The 18,491-nt window shown below is 40.3% G+C and overlaps 1 protein-coding gene across 1 annotated transcript in view; it reads right to left on the bottom strand.

Moving 5' to 3' along the window:
* LOC5564239 (cysteinyl leukotriene receptor 1) overlaps nucleotides 1-18,491 on the bottom strand; it is a 73,027-nt gene that overhangs the window by 21,782 nt on the left and 32,754 nt on the right. The window contains exons 3-4 of the mRNA XM_021842636.1: nucleotides 9,007-9,122; nucleotides 8,658-8,776 (exon numbers count right to left, since the gene is read on the bottom strand). Coding sequence (XP_021698328.1) covers nucleotides 8,658-8,776; nucleotides 9,007-9,122 — 235 coding nt within the window. The remainder of the gene's footprint in view (nucleotides 1-8,657; nucleotides 8,777-9,006; nucleotides 9,123-18,491) is intronic.

Consider the following 18,491-nt stretch of genomic DNA (forward strand, 5'->3'; position numbering starts at 1 on the left):
TCCTTGTTTCACTCCCGAACGTCTACTACTGGAGCACTAGCGCAACTACTAGAAAACGTGTACCAATAGTGGCTCAAGCGATTTTATGTTAACAAATTAGTTTTATCACTCTTTTTCTATTTTTATAGCCATATAGTAAAGGTTGAAATCTTTCTGTTGACGCCAAAAGATCTCTGTCAAGATTGATTGAAGGGAGGTTCAGTGATCTAAGCAGTCAGTGGGTGCGAAGTGAGGTCAGCTACAGGGGAGGTGAAAGTGACAGCTGGTGACCTGGCTTGCTGGCGTGTATGTTTTCATGTATCGTTTCTATGGGAATGTTAGGGATTGTTTACCACAGAAAAAAATCCTACTGGTAAGTGAAAATTTTCTCCCGCATTTCTGAGTAACGTTTACCTTCTTCGTGTGTTTTAGAGAATGTAAAATTGCAAGTGTTTTATTGATTAAAGTGAAGAAAAGCTACTAGGATGCTACATTTCTTCTATGACTAGTGAAATGAAAAGCAGAACGAAACGAGATGGAGTGTGGCTGTGAAAAATGTTTGGAGGTACGTCTTGAGTTAGCACCAGGCTTTGCAGAATTCGCTCTCATTTGAGTATGAAGCACGATCAAAGCAAGCCAAGAAAAACATCCCATCTGTTGCGGTCCACGATCGTCATTGTATCGCAAGGTGTAACAAGTCTGATAAATGGAAGCAGTGAGCGAGAGCCCCAAAGAGAGAGCGATGATAAAACCTATTTTGCTCGCTTGTTTACCGTTGGGGATAGGTGTTTTTCTTTACTGGCACGATAAACAATCCACGAACTTCCAATAGCAATAGTGTCCCCCAAGCTTGGAGCATGTTTAGAGGGGTTTTATCATACACTACTATCCCCCCAATCTGATCAAAGTTGTAGCAGTATACGATAAACAGTCTCTCATAATGTGCAGTATGTTATGATAGTTACAGAGAGCGATACGTGAGCGATTCTCTCAATTTTCTCAGGATTCAATCCCTGGTTAGCACCCTCAAACCAAAACAAACTCGCCAGCTGTCACCTAGTATTTCAAAATGGCGAATTCAACATTCTGGCACATTGAAGTACCTCCCTTCTAGATACCTTGATCTCTGTAAAGGCTTTTCGTTATTTTTTTATGATTTTTTTATAGCTTAGGTAGTCCACTAATGGCACCGGCACCCTACCTACATCCGCTATGTCTCAAATGGACTGGTCACGTGACAAGAGAAGAGAATTATTCGCATCGAGTAACAATAGAAATTTCTAGCACTGATGAACAAGCACCGAGGTACATTATGTTAGAGGTAGGAACTGCGGAGTCACTCGAATTGTCCAGGCAAAGCTTGCCGATTGAACAGTTAGGTGATAAATTCGGACATATGCGAGGCATACCCACACAAGAGTACCACAACTCCTCAGTTGCTAATCGGCGTCGATAACCTGAAGTTGGCAGTCTAAAGGTGAAGGAAGGATGCGAAGGTGGTCCAACAACCGTCAAGACAAGGCTTGGTGCGTGTACGGAGGCCATCGTGACGCAGGACAACAATTGGGTCACTACCATGTTTGCGAGTGTTCTGAAGGTCATATTGGACCGAACCTTGAAAGTATATTTTTAGAAGAAGTTGCAATACAACCGGCCGGCGCCGGTATCTCCGCGGACGAGAAACGTGCTCTTCGAATCCTCGAACAAACAACAAAACGGATGGATCAATGTTTTGAACCAAGTCGCCAGGACGTTTTACCATACATAGCTATTAGAGTAGCTTAATTGTAACCAAACTATAAACCAATGAAGGACAAATACAAAAACCAATCTTTGACTGAAAGCTCACTCTAGCAGTCCTTCGGTCTGAACAGAAGGTCACTTTTCGAAGTCCTTCTCAATTCAGATACCAATCTGATGAAAAGAAAGCCCTTCTCCAAATCAAAAAACCACGGCGCAGAACACATGTCCTAAGTACGAGCAGAAAGGCTACGCACATCGTGTTTCACCCGAGGAGCTCAAAAGCGGTGATCCTCGTCGCGTGTGGTATTTACCGCTTGGAACCGTTATTACCCCTCTACCGGCAGCTTCATTTTTTACTGCCAAAAAATATTCAATTCGTGATAACTTGTTTGTTTCTCGATATTTTTGCACCATTTTTTCACAAGACCTCAAACAACTCTTCTTTTTTAAGAAGCCGTGTCATTATTATTCATTGGTGATCTGGTTTTGAAGATATTCCGATGTTCCTTGGGGCCATTTTGTTTTTGGTCAATTTATCAAAAAAATAATATGTGGGCTATACAATACCAGGTAATAAGGAGCTACTCTGAAAATATCATACAAACCGGTTCTGTATTCATGGAGAAATCTGAAAATTACGATATGAGGTTTTTAGAGTTTTCAAGATCTTTATTTTTCCAGGGTGGTACCAGAAGCATAAATGCTCATTACTCAAAGACGGCTGCACCAAATTGCTTCATTTTTTCACAATATACTCGCATTAATGTATCATTTAGAGGAGTGAATAAGCGAATACGACAAAAATTCTGTAGCCTGGGACATTTACGTGAGTTATGGCTACGCGTCGGAATTGTTGTCCGGCATTCTCACAACGCGCCGCTTTGAAATCGATGAATAGGTGGTGCGTAATGACTTGATGTTCGCGACACTTTTGGAGGATCTCCTGCAACATACAGATTTGGTCGGTCGTCGATCGCCCATCCACAAAATTGGCTTGATAACTTCTCACAAATCTGCTTTCCAGTAAGCACTTCATAGGCTGCGCTAAGAATGGTAATCGCTCGATAGTTCTCACATTCTAACTTGTCACCCTTGTTGTATATTGGAATATTATTCCCGCCTTCCACTCCTCCGGTAACTGTTCTGTATCCCAGATCCTGGCTATTAATCGGTGCAGATAATTGGCCAACCTTTCCGGGCCCATTTAAATAAGTTCCGCTCCAAAACCATCCTTTCTAGCTGCTATGTTGTTCTTGAGCTATTTGATAGCATCTTTAACCCTCATCCGCCGTACTGATGAAGCCATTCCTCCTGCTGTCTTGGTTTTCCTCTTCTGCGCCATTTAGGTGTTCATCGTAGTGCTGCTTCCACCTTTCAATCACCTCACATTCGTCCGTCAAGACACCTTCATCCTTATTCCGGCACATTTCGTCCGCGGCACAAAGCCTTTGCGGGATGCATTGAGTTTCTTGTAGAACTTACGCGTTTCTTGAGAACGATACAGCTACTCAATCTCTTCGCACTCCAACTCTTCCAGGCGGCGCTTTTTATCCCGGAATAGATGGGTTTGCTGTTTGTATCGTCCCACGTTTTAACGGGTGCCTTGCTGCAGCAAAATCGCCCGCACTGAATTCTTCTCGTCCAAAACCGTCTTACACTCCTCGTCGAGCCAACCGTTCCGTCGCTTTGACACTACTCCAGCAGTCCTCAAGAGGGGCTCCGGTGAGCTCTCCCTCTTTCGGCAACACTGCTTCAAGGATTTGCGCGTAATCAGATGCGACTTCGGGTAGCTTGAGTCGTTCCAGATTGTACCGTGGCGGGCGTCGGTACCGAATGTTGTCCACAACGGAAAGTCTTTGGCGCACTACAACCATCACAAGGTTAGCGCAAATCGATGTTTGCGCCGCGATAGGTTCTGACGTCGATAATGTCCGAGAAGTGTCTTCCATCAATCAAAACGTGATCGATTTGCGATTCAGTTTGTTAGGGTGATCTTTAGGTGTACCGATACTTGTGGCTGTGCTGGAAGTAGGTACTACGTATGACCATGTTCTTGGAGGCGGCGAAATCAATCAATCTAAGGCCGTTTTCGTTCGCTGGTGAGCGCTGAACTTCCCTATAATCGCTCTAAATTCCTCCACCTGGCCAACCTGAGCGTTGAGATCTCCGATAACGATTTTGAAATCATGACTTGGGCAGCTGTCGTATTCACGCTCGAGCTGCGCATAGAAAGCGTCCTTATAGTCATCGTCACTTGCGAATTTACATTGTATGCTTCCTGTACTGATGATTTTTACGGCTGGCTTGTAAGGCCTGCACCAAATCCCTGTCTCGCCAGAGGACCATCGTGCACAGCACTGTTTAGAGTCCCACGCTGACACTAGGGCGATGATCAGCCGCTCCTAACATGGAGAACAGATGCTGATTTGAGCCGCCCCTAACATGGAGAACAGACGCTCTGATTAGCTACATCCTCAGAAGAGAGGAGACCCCCTTCCCTGTCAGCATACGAGCAAGGCCCTACCGGGGTTGATTTCCTGATCTTCCCTACGGTTACTCGTACCCCATGCTGCAGCACGGGGAGGTAGGGATAGGAGTTACTGGACAAGAGGCTAAGAGCACAAATGGGGTCTATATTATACCTGCAGGTACGCGAAGTACCAATGGTATGCATTGTCCAGTCATCTTTCACCCATCCACAACCACTACGTGGATAATAACCTTAACAGCTTTGCAACCATAGAAGAAGCTGCCCAAGTTGCTGCACAGGTGAAAGCAATCCACAAGTACGGTGGGTTTGAAATTAGGAATTGGTGTAGTAATCAACGCGCTGTCCTAGAACAACAATCCTTAAAGTAAAGTAACAAAACATTATCGGTTCGAAGTCAGGCTTAGAAAATCAATCGGAACGGGTTCTCGGAATACTTTGGGGTAGCGTTGAGCAAATTTGTTCAGAACATCGATGTTACTGAATCGATTCACATTTGAACTGCCGAATCGATTCACCGATTTAATCGAATCCTTTGAATCGATGTTTTCAAATCAATTCGAATCGAATGAAAACTGACATTTATGAAGCTTGAAATGAGACCAAATGCATTTGCAATCGATTTCAACATCTTTCAATCAAATCAGTTTCGAAAATCAATCGACCAGATTTACTACTTCAAGATTAGTTCAAAATATGGTTTCTTTTCCACAAACTTATTAAGAAATATTTAACGATTTCAACAAAATGAATCGAATCAAAGAATCGAATGAAGAGAATCGATTCATCCGATTTTAGATGCTCCAAACATCGATTCAAAAAATCGATTAATCGGAAAGCAAACATCGATTTTCGGAACATCGATTTAAAATCGCCCAACGCTACTTTGGGACACTAGAGTGGACGAATTCCGATTCAACACCTCAATGCCTGAAGACATTGCCCAGCGATAAGAGAGAATAACATCAGGCCAACGAAACGACAGCTAGCAAGATGCGTCATGTCAATCTTCGATCATCAAGGTTTCTTAGCGCCGTACTTGATATTCAGAAAATTGTTGTCACCGGAAACTTGGCCCGAAGGAACTGGTTGGGACGAACACATCTGCAACGAAACGTTTGAACGATGCAAGTAATGGATGAATGTGCTAGACAGCATCGAAGCTATACGAATTCCAAGATGCTATTATTTTTTTCAGGAAATCTTTCAACATTAGAAATCCACATGTTTGTGAATGAGAGCATGACAGCATATTCGTGCGTCTCGTGTTTCCGGATAACGAATGCTTATGGTCCAGCAAAGGTGGCTTTTGTGGCTGCAGAAACCAATGTGGGCCCATTGGAACCAGTGACCATTCCCTGTCTGGAGCTTATGGCGTGCGTTTTGGGGTACGGTGGTCCCGTAGTTTTTCTTAGTTACCCTGCACACCAGTGGCCATTAAAAAAACACCTGGAATGGTGACGAATGAAATACGGGCCTGCTGTGCTCATCGTAAACTACATGTTCAAATTACTGGATGTCGAAAGATTCTCTTCTTGGAAAAGGAGGCTACGTGTGATGGCTTATTTTTGCCGGTTTTTGAATGATTGTCGATTATCAGTCGAAGGCAAAAAGCATCGATCATTTGACACAACCTGAGTACCAAAGGGCAGAAGAATGTTTGTTTCGAGCAGTACAATGGAAGTCGTATGCCGACGAGTTAGCTGCACTGACCAATAATGAAGGGCTTCCGGTTGAGAAGCGCCAACCTTTCACCAAACCACCACCGTGTTCTTCACCAAATATCTCTGACATTTGACGCAGCAGAAGTTTTGCGTATGGATAGCAGAATTAGTGCAGCTCAGCATGTGCCACCCGAAATGAAATTCCCTGTAATCTTCCCAAAACAACATCGTTTGACTATGTTGGTGCTGGAGGATCATCATCGTAAATTATTACACGCCAACAATGAAGCTGTCATCAACGAAGTACGGCATAGCTCAGCTACGTACTCAAGTTCGCCAGGTATTCAATCAATGTCAGTTGTGCAAGAAACGTCGAGCCCAATCTGCTGTATCACGAATGGCTGCTCTACCATATGCTAGGCTGTCTCCTTTAGACTTTTTACATAATGTGGCCCAAACTATTTTGGGCCTCTATTGATGAAGGTCAATCATAGTCAGGTCGAGCGTTGGGTGGCCATATTCACATGCTTAACGATACGTGCGATTCATGTGAAATTAATCCCGTAGGTGTTCGCAGATTCATCTGTCGACGAGGAAGCCTTGCTGAGATCTACTGCGATAACGCTACTTGCTTCCAAGGTGCTGATCGTCTTATTAGAGAGCAGATTAACAAAAGCCTTGCTGCAAAATTTACCAGTACAGAAACTGATATGTTAAGATGGCTTTGACCTCCATTCAGGATGGCATCCAAAATTTGGACGATGAATCTTTAATGACCGTTTTAGCGAAGGCAGAAGCCATAGTCAACTGCAGCTCGCCTCTGGACTCGATGGAGCAGGAGGCATTGAACCCAAAGCATTTTTTTTTTTGGGAAGATCTTCTGGGATTATTTTGCCAATTGTACCGACAGTTGATGAAGTATCTCTTCTGAAAGGATCGTGGACAGCAAATCAGAAGCAACTGGATTTATTATGGAGGCGTTGGACTAGGAAATATCTCCCAGCCCTAACTAAACGCACGAAATGGTTCGGTGAAGTCAAACCTAAGCGCAAGGGATGGGTGCGTGAACGCATTCTTAAAGTATTAACAGCTGCAGATGGACGAGTACGCCAAGCTTTTGTTCAGACTGCCGGAGGTGCTCCTGCTAGAAAACCTACCATAAAACGGGGTAACTTTGATAGTTTTTTCGAAGAATACTTGGATATTTATGCATGCTGTTTCAAAGAACTATAATTTATATTTTTAAAACAAGTACTGGCATCCTAGCTATCGATTGCAGTTGATAGATTGCCAAAAGATTTTCATATAATCGAAAGTCGGTTTTCTGTTTTGGGGTAACTTTGATAATGGAGTATGAATCGAACAAAATTGAATGAATTACGAACATTTGTAGGACATTGCATACCTCTAGGCGTTTAATGATATATGGAAATTTCTGACTTAGATTACAAAAATGGTCCCAGTTTGTGAAAATGCTTTTCGCTAGGGGATTTGAGACCGTATTCAAGTTCTATGATAACTAGACTGTCAAAGATAAGTGGCCAACTATTCAAAACTACATCAAATAGTGATCGTAGAACAGATTGTTTGTAAGCGTTTCGAAAATGCTAAAATTGTGTCAATTTTTAATATCCGTATAAAAAGCCTCAAATGTTCTCGATTCAAATAAAAATAGCTCTTACATGAAGTGTCATACTAATATTATTCAGTTTTACATTCGTTTTGCTTAACCGATTAACAGAAATTATGGTATTTCACTTAGTATGTTGTGGGTTCCGCACTATCAAAGTTACCCGTATTATCCAATATACATCGTTTTACGAAGAAAATTCCATAATAATCGAAACCTTGACATCGTACCCGTCGTTGGTAATCATAATACCTTATTTCACCACTAACTGAACATATAGAATAAAATATTTGTTTTGTGATACTTTTGACCAGCTAGATTGTTCAAATATCCCTTAGTGTGACGCAACACGCTCTTGTTCTTGGTAGCTGAAGAAGCAAGCCTTCTTCTTTAAGCAATTCTATTTTATGTTTTATATGTTCACCTCAAGATAGTGAAACAACAACAGCACAAAAGTGGTGCTCTACGAGTTGAGTAGAACGCAAACAAAGCTTCCTCGCGTGTGATGAGTATGATGAAATACCCGCTGTCGGCTATCATGAACGCACCTTCTCCATCACATGCTGCGTTATGATACCTACTGGTAACGCACGATTTATGTTGGTGTCAGATACCGATGGGGTCGTCGTCAAATCAATTGTCTAAATTGCCGCAGTAATTTGTGCTCAGCAAATAGGATGATGAACTGTCGGTAAGGTCTCATGGAAATAATTGGTTTTTATTAAACCGTTTTTATATCTACACTAAACCAATTTTTTATGTGAATTTTATTCACCTGATTTCCATGTTTTTTAATTTTAAAGAGTCCACCACTAATCATGGATAGCTTAGTTGTAGTGGAACCTGAATTCGGTCCAAAATCTCTTAGCGATAAACATTTTAACTAATTGTGATCAAAATCAGACATTTTCATAAACCGTAAAACCGTATCTTTGATAATGTGGCATTTTTGATAGTGTAGAACCACAACATGTCATATTTTCCCATCTATTACAAGATAAGCAAACTATTAGAATTCATCGGGAATTGCTCATCGCTCATCTTACTAGTTATTCTTAAGCATTTTAAATTTATTTTTTCTCTTTGCGGGATTTATTACACCTAAGAACAAATAATAAAGCCAATAAATTCCCTTACAACCTAATATACTTACCCCGAGAAATATTTTCACTCGAACTGCATAGCTTGGCAGATTAAGGCAAACGAAAACCGTTGAAACTATCAGCAACATTTTCGTCACTTTAATCTGAGAATTTGCTACTCTACTCCGACCTGCAACGATAAGAAATTAGAAATAAAAAAACATTAATTTCAATCGCATCCTGCTTCATTGCTTGAATTCAGTTTTCCACAAACGCACTCTTTTTCGTACGAATTTTCCAATTGCGTGAACCACAAAACCCCGCACACACAACTTCGCATAATCAACCACTCAGTCATGCAGGAGTCGCATTCAATCATGGCCCAGCAGCATCGCTTAAAAAGGGTAAACACGAGCTTACTGTAATGATGGACTTGCTGTACAACGCCATTCCCATTCAGGAACTGTGCATCGGAGGAAGATAGATTGAGCTGATGCTGATGATGATGGCGCCGAGACTCTCGCAGACCGCCAAAGCTGTGGAAATGAGGAAACAGATTAAGGTTTGCTCTAATTAGGGGAGAATGGTCCAAAACGGACTAGCGGGGCAACGTGGAAGGTTTGAATTTGTTCATTTCAAGTTCTTACATCATATACATTTGTGTCTAAGATTTAGCGAGTACTGTTTCAAAAAACTGCTTTACATATAGCATAGTTTTTATATGGCTTTGAAGAAATGCTGGAAAAGCTTCAACTGTGCGTTTTGGAACGTTCTCCCCTACATCATGATCTTTGTTAAGCTTTTTAATCCCTCTTTTCCACCGCTGCAATGCGTATAACTATGAAGTAAGCGTAGTGTAACAACGAAGTCTACAAGATTATGATTTTCAAACGTGATATAATTTGAATTCAGCTCTTTCTGCAGCTATGGCAAAATAAATAATCGGTGGTTTTTATGTTCTTTTTCATTGTTGGGAAACACCTGGGAGGGAGGCACCGATACTACACACGAAATATAGAACAAAGTTTGTTTGAACTGCAAGATAACTCCAGCTTGCCAACAACAATCAAGGCAGGCTTGGGGAAAATCTAGTTTTCTTTTGTTGTGTACTTTCGATCTTTCCTGACAAATATGGAAAAAGGGCCACAGTTTTCTATGCACCAAATATTAATTTTCATTGGAAAAAGTAAAACCATGCGTTTTTCAATACTTTATATTCAATCAGTTAAAAGGTCCTCTCGTGACATTACTTGTGACATTATATGCATGAATTGATTTTCATTCAATTTTTGTCACTTTTGATGAAATGCGAAAATGTGTTTTAATCAGTTACGCGCTTTTTCCATGTTAGTCTAATGTTTGAGATCTGGGCTCACAGTGACAGTTCGTGACAGCGGAATCCCGGCTCACTATGACGTACAGAAATTTTGTATTGGTTTCTCCCTCCCAGGGAAACACCATACTCAGATGCGGATAACCTCGGAGTCGTTCCATAGAATGTGACCAAGAAGAAGTATAAACACAGACAAACGTACATAACAGTTAGAAGAATTATCAATTTAGAACATAGTGCCGCTCACATTAACGCTCAATGCTAAAAATGCTGATTTACGGAAACTATATGGCGGTAGTGCCTAAGCGTCAAACTCGAACAAAAGCAAAATATATCCGAGAGTTATGCCTGCTTGTTTGTGGTATAAACTTGCAATTGCGGGATTGACCAGATTTCGGTGAATAGTCGGAACTTCTAGACTTCTAAAACTATTGGACTTCCTACTGAAACAAGAGTATCAAACGAAGACATTAATTTGCCCAAGTTATCAACAATAAGAAAAATCCATCAAGATTAATCGATTGCTGCAATTACTCCGATGATACAAAACGCATTTTTCCTATTCTTACGTTGTCTAATGTTGCAATTGATTTTGACGTCCAATCTCCTAATGATTTATTCAATAATTATGCCTTCTTTCAATCATAGACTATGCTTAAGAGTTAGATTATTATAAGACAATATTTTGTGAAGCCTTTGTAGGGGTGGGGCAATATATCGCCAAATCCGGACAGCAAAAACACTCTTTTTCGTTGTTAGCTTCAACCTAGAAAATTAATTACTTTATTTGAATGGTTTCTCAATGCTTACTACTGAAGTACTCACAATTTTAGTGTACAAACTATGGAGTATGAAGGAATCGTATCGTAACACTACTATGATGTCGTATGAGAATAATCTATTCAATAGAAAAAAAATGAAAATTGACTTGAAATACAATTATGCTTCTGTTGAATTAAATAAACTGCAGCGTAGAGATTTATCGTAAGTTTAATAACAGTTCTGCCACTTAGTTATACCTACTTTGATACCGTTGGCGGGCGTATTATAGAGCTCCAGCTTCGTCGGTCTTGGGCGAAACTTTTCCAGTTGCCTCGAACGTTTTGGGTCGCCAGGTCCTCTTTCACTGGGAACAGCCAGCGTATTGGTGGTCTTTCCCGAAGCCGCTGACCTTTTTCTTTCTTGATTTCTTTCTTTCTTCTGACATTCGCACTAAGTGACCAGCCCACTGAAGTTTGCCGTATTTTACACGCTTGATAATATTCGCATCTTTGTACACTTGATACAACTCGCGATTCATGCGTTTGCGCCACACACCATTTTTGAGTGTTATCCACAGCACTTTACGCTCGAAAACACCGAGAGCTTTCCGGTCTGACTCTTTCAACGTCCACGCTTCGTGCCCGTAGAGAGCCATCGGGAGAATCAATGTTTTATACAGGGCGAATTTTGTTTCCGTTTGCAAGCTGCGAGACCTAAGGGATGGTACACAAATTATGTCACGCTAAATTTCAACTTTTTTGATCCCCTCCCCCACCTTTGTCACGTTTTTTGTATGAGTCCTCCGAAATTTTTGTAAGACTTGTCACGCTTGGCTTGACCCCCCCCTCGGCAGTGATGCATTTGAACGCGTTCAATTTGCGTTCCAAAAAAATGAACTGAACTTGGCGAGCTGTTGAACAGAACGCGCGTTCTGTTCAGAAAATTGAACTTTAAGCAGGCTTTGATTGCTCGCTCGACGAACAAAGTTCATTTTCGTGGCGTAATTTGATTGATCGGTTGTTAATGAAACTTATTATTCCGGCTTTTGGTTAAATTTCACACGTTTCTCAATAATGGTATGTATCTTTGTTTTATTGCTCTACAATGTTACTTTATATAACTAAATTCATGTTTTAGGATTCGAAAACTAAACTAACATCATCGAAACGAATCCAAGGAATCTGCTGCTATTATAGCAAGTCAATTCACAGATATTGAAACCCCTCCGGCGAAATGCAAGCTATGCCAAAAATATCTTTTGTGCACGAAAAAAAGTAATTTGAAGCGCCACTTAAAAGACATGCATCCGAAAAGGTTTCTAGAGCTAGGCCTTGATCCTGAAGAAGTTAGCTTAGAAGACTCTGAACCGTGACCCAAGAAAATGATGAAAGTGACAATTGAAATCGACTCCAACTTTTTCACAAGAGCATGTGTAAAAATGGTTACATCCGGAGGCTTGCCGTTGTCTATTTTCGAAAAACCTGGTATTTGTGAAATTCTGACAAAAATTCAAGATGCTCTCAAGATAATACTCAATCGCAACAACATACCGTCTAAGGTTAAGTACACAGCTGACCAATTCAAGAAACGCATAACTGAAGATTTGAAAAACAGATTCGTTTGTTTGAAGTTGGACTCAGCAACAAGAAAAGGACGGAGCATTTTGGGTATTAATGTACAATATTTGAAGGATTCGAAAATAACGGTAAGGACGCTCGGCATGGTGGACATCAAAGTTGCACAAACGGCGGTAAATATTCGTGAAGAGATACATAAGATACTTGCTAAATATGAAATCGGATTGGATCAAGTTTACTCAATAACCACCGATAACGGCGCCAATCAAGTAAATATAACTAAAAATGACGATGAAGATTTCGATATAGATGCTCCAAATGACGAGCCCAGTGCAATCGACTATGAGGATAATGAATCACCAGTATTGGCGGATTGGGAATCTGATGATGAAGATAATTTTAATGAAGATGAATACCGTCAGCGTACCAGTATCCGCTCATGTTCCAGTAGCCCGCTCACGAGCTTAAAAACTAATGTAATTTGAGTAAATACACAAAAAAATGTCCACAGTATGATTCAATTTGTCGATTTGAACTGTATAGCGGCTATAGTTTTCAAATTAACTTTGTGCAAACTCAACTTTTTTCAGTGTGAGCGGGCTACTGGAGCATGAGCGGATACTGGTGCACTGATGGTACTATGAAACAAACGATGAACCTGAGGAAGTGTTGTTATCCGAGGCCATGCTGGATGGAGTCCGTTGTGCTGCGCATTCGTTGCAACTTGCAGTGTACGATGTCATCAAATCGAAAAGATTCAAGAAAAAAATCGAGTTTATTAAGAAAATTGCTGCTGCGCTTCGCACAAAAAAAGTGGCGACATATTTTCAAGTTACATAGAAAACCCATTGCGACACTGAATGTGACACAAGATGGAATTCAGCATATTTGATGGTTGAATCAGGTCCGTCACACTCGGGCTCAGATTGGGTACCACTTCTAGTACTGTATTTCGTCCCTCGGTAGTACAAAAGGTACCCAAGCTTGACAGATCGCAGTACACTTTTCACGGCATTCTAGATTACCTTATGAGTTATAAAATTTTGGGCAACTGCAAGGGACATGGAGGTCTTTAATTTGTCTTTGGTTGAATACTTTATGGAGCATAAAGAGTTCATCCAGAATATTTTGAAGAACGATCAAACACTGCGAATTGGATCTAAAACGTGGAAATTTATTGAAGATTTTTCAAAGGCATTCAAACCAGTTTATTCAGCTACCTTGAAGTTGCAGAATGAATCTATAACCATGGGAGATTTCTATTTCGTTTGGTTGACATGTCGCATTGAATTGGAAGAAGTTGCGTCGCCCTTGTCAATAAGCTTACTTGGAGCAATGGAGAAGCGGCAGTCCAATTTATTTAATAATAATTCATTTTTGGCAGCAATAAGTTTGGATCCACGAATAAACTACAGAGGAAATGAGCTGATTACCCATGAACAGAGAGTTACAGCAAAGGTAGTTAAAAATACAACTAATTTTAAATTTATTAACTTATATTCTTATTTTTTAAGACGCACTTGCTCAACGTATGGGAAAAGATCAAACACCGATTTTCAAATAAGTCAAATGACCAGAGTAAGGAAATTTCGTTCGATAAAACATCGATTTCGAATATTGAACAAATGCTACGTACGAAGTATCGGCGGTCGACTTATCCCAAAAAACGTTTGAACAAAAGCTAGAATCGTTTGGGACACAACCTCGAGTTTCTGTTGATACAAATGTACATTCATATTGGAAAATGGTGAGGTCAGCTGAGCCAGAACTATATGAATTATCCCAAATGGTTCTAGCAGCCCCATGTACTCAGGTATCTGTTGAGCGTTCATTCAGTGCCCTGAGCGTGATCCTCACTGATAGAAGACTGCAGCTCTCCGACGAAAATCTGGCGAACATATTGTTTGTGAAGCTAAATGAAGATTTGTTTAATTGCGTTGTTTTAGATTACGAAGATTTGTAAAAGTAACATTCTGTAACTTGCATATCACCCAATAACCTTAAATGTTAATATTAGCTTATAAATTAAGAAATCCAAACATACTCCAACAATAAACTTGTTCTCATTATGTTACAATGTACAAGATCAGTTGTGTTCTTTGAGGAAGTGCTAAAACACTTCATATCTTTGTGAAGAAATGTCTTTGTAGGGAAACTAAACAGTACATAGAAAAAATAGCTGGGATTCAGAACAAGCTATTTTTAGTTTTGCATAATTCATCCTCATTATTAAAAAACGTGTCTTGTTTTACCACTACTCTCTTCAGCGTGTCAATATTTGCTGTAAATTCGGTGGGTAAGGGGTGGGTGTTTGTAAATGTTGAAAATATATTCGAAATTATAAATTTTTCACTGATCATTAAATCTATGAAAATTTACCCATTCTCTGTCAATCGAAGGTGTGACATTGGGCTAAAACAACTGGAAATGTTTTTTTTTTATGGCATATTTCAGATTATGTTTTAACTCATTTTCACCCCCATCGACGGTATCAAGTTTGTTTGATTTTGAACGCGTTCAAATTTTAGAACTGAACTGAGAGTTCAAGAGCACTTGAAAAAAATTAACAATGATCAATGATTACTGTGATCAAAATCAATTTCGAAGAACAATTGGCTTGCTCATCTGCTCGCGTTCAGTTCAAAATGCAACACTGCCCCTCGGAGCATGACGTAATTTGTGCATGACCCCTAAGCTGGTTACGTAGTCCGCAAAAGGCCCTATTCGCAGCCCCAACACGTCTTTTCACTTCACGGGAAACGTCGTTGTCACAGGTCACAAGTGTTCCAAGGTAAACAGATGCTTCAACAACTTCAAAGACATCCCCATCAAACACTACCTCAGCATCTACACTACCAAGTCTGACTCTATCTCTACCTGCAGAGGCAACGAAAAATGAGCGTGGAAGATGCAGCACAAAACACAACCGAGTAAAATTCCATAAAAAAAGGGTGCTCTCACAACTCCCCGAGGACTGTCTGTTCGGGCGGCAGACTCAAGAGTTCGTTTGAAGTGTGAGTGATGGTGAGCATCGCAACGAGAGAGAGAGAGAGTACCTGAAAAAAATCCTCGCATTTTTTTACACTCTCACTCGGATCGCTTGAGGATCTGTATTGAAAATTTTGAGTTTATTTTTTTCTCCTCAGAAAAACGGCAAAATCGCCTCCTCTTTGCATCGCAGAGGATTTTCTATCGAGCCTGCTGCCGGGTACTTTCTGGCGACATCCTTCATGTCTGTCACTCTCTGGCACTCTTCCTCGAACCAGTCATTTCGTCTTCGTCGTTGACCAGTGCCGATCACTTCCCGCGCCGTTGTTGTCACAGCTTCGTGGATAGGATCCCACGGGCTTTCGACATCTCCAGCTTCGTTTATTCTTCCCAACTGCTCGTCTAGCTGCTGGCGGTACTGTGCAGCTACCCCGTCGGTCGACAAGCGTTGTATATTGAAGCGCAAAATTCTGTTTGTTCTGGAACTCATGACGCTGGATAACCGCGCCCAAGTTTTACAAGGGAGGGTCACGATAGCGTCCCCCGGGGTTTTCATCCGGACTATTTTTGTTGGATTCTACATGTCAAAATATGAAAAAATCCAAAGCCTTTCGGGTGATGGGCCAGTGGTGTAGCCAGGAGGGGCTCTCAAAGGGGCAATTTTTTGCATATCGAATATTAATGTAAAATTTTCTTATCCAACAAAATAAATAATTTTGATGCTGATTGTAGTAGAAACAAGGAGAAGGCATATGATTCTTTATGAATAATGCATATTTACTACACCAAGGGCGTAGTCAGGGTGAAAACTCGGGAGTACAATTTCATAATAACATAACATTATTTAGTATCAATTTCTGACCAGTTCACACTATTCCACCTATACCAAGAAAAAAGAAGGTGAGCCAGATATTTTCTCCAGTGGTGTAGACAGAAAGGGCTTTTTACGGGCTATATTTAGCATGGAGCAAATATGGAGATACGGGTTCTAATTATGAGCTACGATTTATTTACATTCAACTCGTTACATTCAAAAGTTAAAATCGAAACATTAAGTGATAATTAAAATTTATTGAAGTCGATTTCAAATGACTTATGGATGCTTCAGTATGGATGTATGCATTATGTCTAGTTATATAACATTGAGGGTACATTATAAGGAGTTCGACTCGATCGAGGTTTAACAGTATATATCTTACAGATCTCTTTCTGTCAATGTTTAAACGTTCATTATAAATTATCCAACATCCCAAAAATAAAATAATAACAAAGAACAACAATTATGAAATACTTTTATTAAATAAAACAAGAGAATGCTGGGTGCCACATTTATTTAAAATCAAACCAATGTTTCAGACTGTTTATTCATTTACAGAACGTGTGTAGTCGTTTTATCAGTGTATGAACAATGCAGAATACTTTTTCACAATGTGCACATCTGATAAACGCAGTTTGTTCGCAGTCTGTTTCTGTACATTCATCACTTTGAATTCTTTCGCAGCAATAATCAATAGGAGTATCGAATGGCCCTGGATGATTTACAATATAACCGCATTTAAAAAAAGCAAAACGTATCAGATTTTCAAACCGTTTGGCACTAAACTGATAGTGTGCAAAAGATTGAATTCGCAGAAAATAGTCCCGATGCCAAATATTTACGTTGTCCTTAGCTATCAGTAGTGTGTCTGTCAAAAACCGGACGAAGTTTTTATATGGACGGAAGAAGTACACATCGGCCGGTTGCACGATACCAGTACATTTAGCTGGAATCAATCGTTTGATGAATTTTACGTTTTTGGGGACTGTCGATTTATAAAGGTTATCATCTTTATTGGAGGTCCAGGAATCGACCAACAGAAGGACATTTTCTCTTCCAACCAAATCCGGCCACAGAACCTCATCCAAAAAAAACCTTCAAATCTTGCTTCGACATGTTTGCTGTTTTCCCTGCAAATGCTTTGATATTTGGATAGTCGATTGCTGTATGGACTGGAAACCGACCGGAGGGCTCTGAAACTAGAACATACATATGGGGAAGCAGCGTCCCGTTCATGACGAGTACAGGCATTATCATGTAAGAATGAGTCGTAGCTGCTACTGAACCTACTCTTCCAAAAACTTGCTTACTGCCCTTAATGGCTAATGTTCTGTCAGAATGAAACTCTTTCTCAAACCTGGATTGATCTGCGTTGAAAACCTCATAATCGTAAAGATGTTCTTCCGAAATTAATGAAATTATACTGTTTGCAAATTCGTTAGCCTGATTTTGTACGGTATCGTTAATGTCTGTCCACTTCTTGCTTACTTTATGAGTAATTTTCCTCGATACTATCTTATTTTTCAACTTGAACTTTTTAACCCACGATTCGGAAGCGCAAAATGACAATACATTTTCGGGATCCAGTTTCTTTTTAACATCCATTGCCCATATACGTAAGGTACGATCGTATAATCGTACTGCTATTCCTGGCTTCCAAAAAGCATTTCAGTACTTCAATATTGATTGTTTTTTGTAGATATCGTTTCGATGATCCTGCTGATTTAAGTGATTTCTCAAATCTTTTCATCACGCTCTTATTCTTAATACGTTTTTTCCTTGACATTACTGTGCTGAACGGTACACGCGGGCTCGAATCGATTGATTTACCTGGTAAACACAGTTGGTGTAATTCATCGCTTTTGAATCCTGTTCGTGGTTGTTTTGTCCACAGCCGGTACGCATCAGCGAGATACCCCTCGGGAAATGTTGATATCTGGGGTGGTGAGGGAACGTACGTTGAAAAACTGCTGCTGCTAGCTATTCCGGAAATGGATTCTGATGGTTCGTCAGCCACTAACGTATCGTCACCGAAATCATCATCCATTGATGCTTCCGACGCAGCATCATCGAAAATCAACGTAGTGTATTCATCCACTGTAATGTATTCTTCCTGCAAATTTGACTTGATTTGATGAAAAACGATAAATTCGTCTTTCGTCGGAGCTGCTTCCGATGTACCAAAAAAATTGGCCAGCAGCTTGATTATAACTCCAGGTCTCATTATGAATCCGTTCAAACTGTTTAAGCGAAACTGAATTGAGCAAAATATCCGGATATGAATCTAGCAAAATTTGTTACCTAAATGTAGGGATTCACACTTAAAACGGTAATATTTTAATCCAAACTCTTTGCACACGCGAAAATATAAAAGAATTGTCATTCAACGAACTGAATCAGGACGCTTTTCAGTACGAAATACGGCATG

Source organism: Aedes aegypti, chromosome 2, assembly GCF_002204515.2.
Source record: "Aedes aegypti strain LVP_AGWG chromosome 2, AaegL5.0 Primary Assembly, whole genome shotgun sequence".
NCBI classification, from domain to species: domain Eukaryota; kingdom Metazoa; phylum Arthropoda; class Insecta; order Diptera; family Culicidae; genus Aedes; species Aedes aegypti.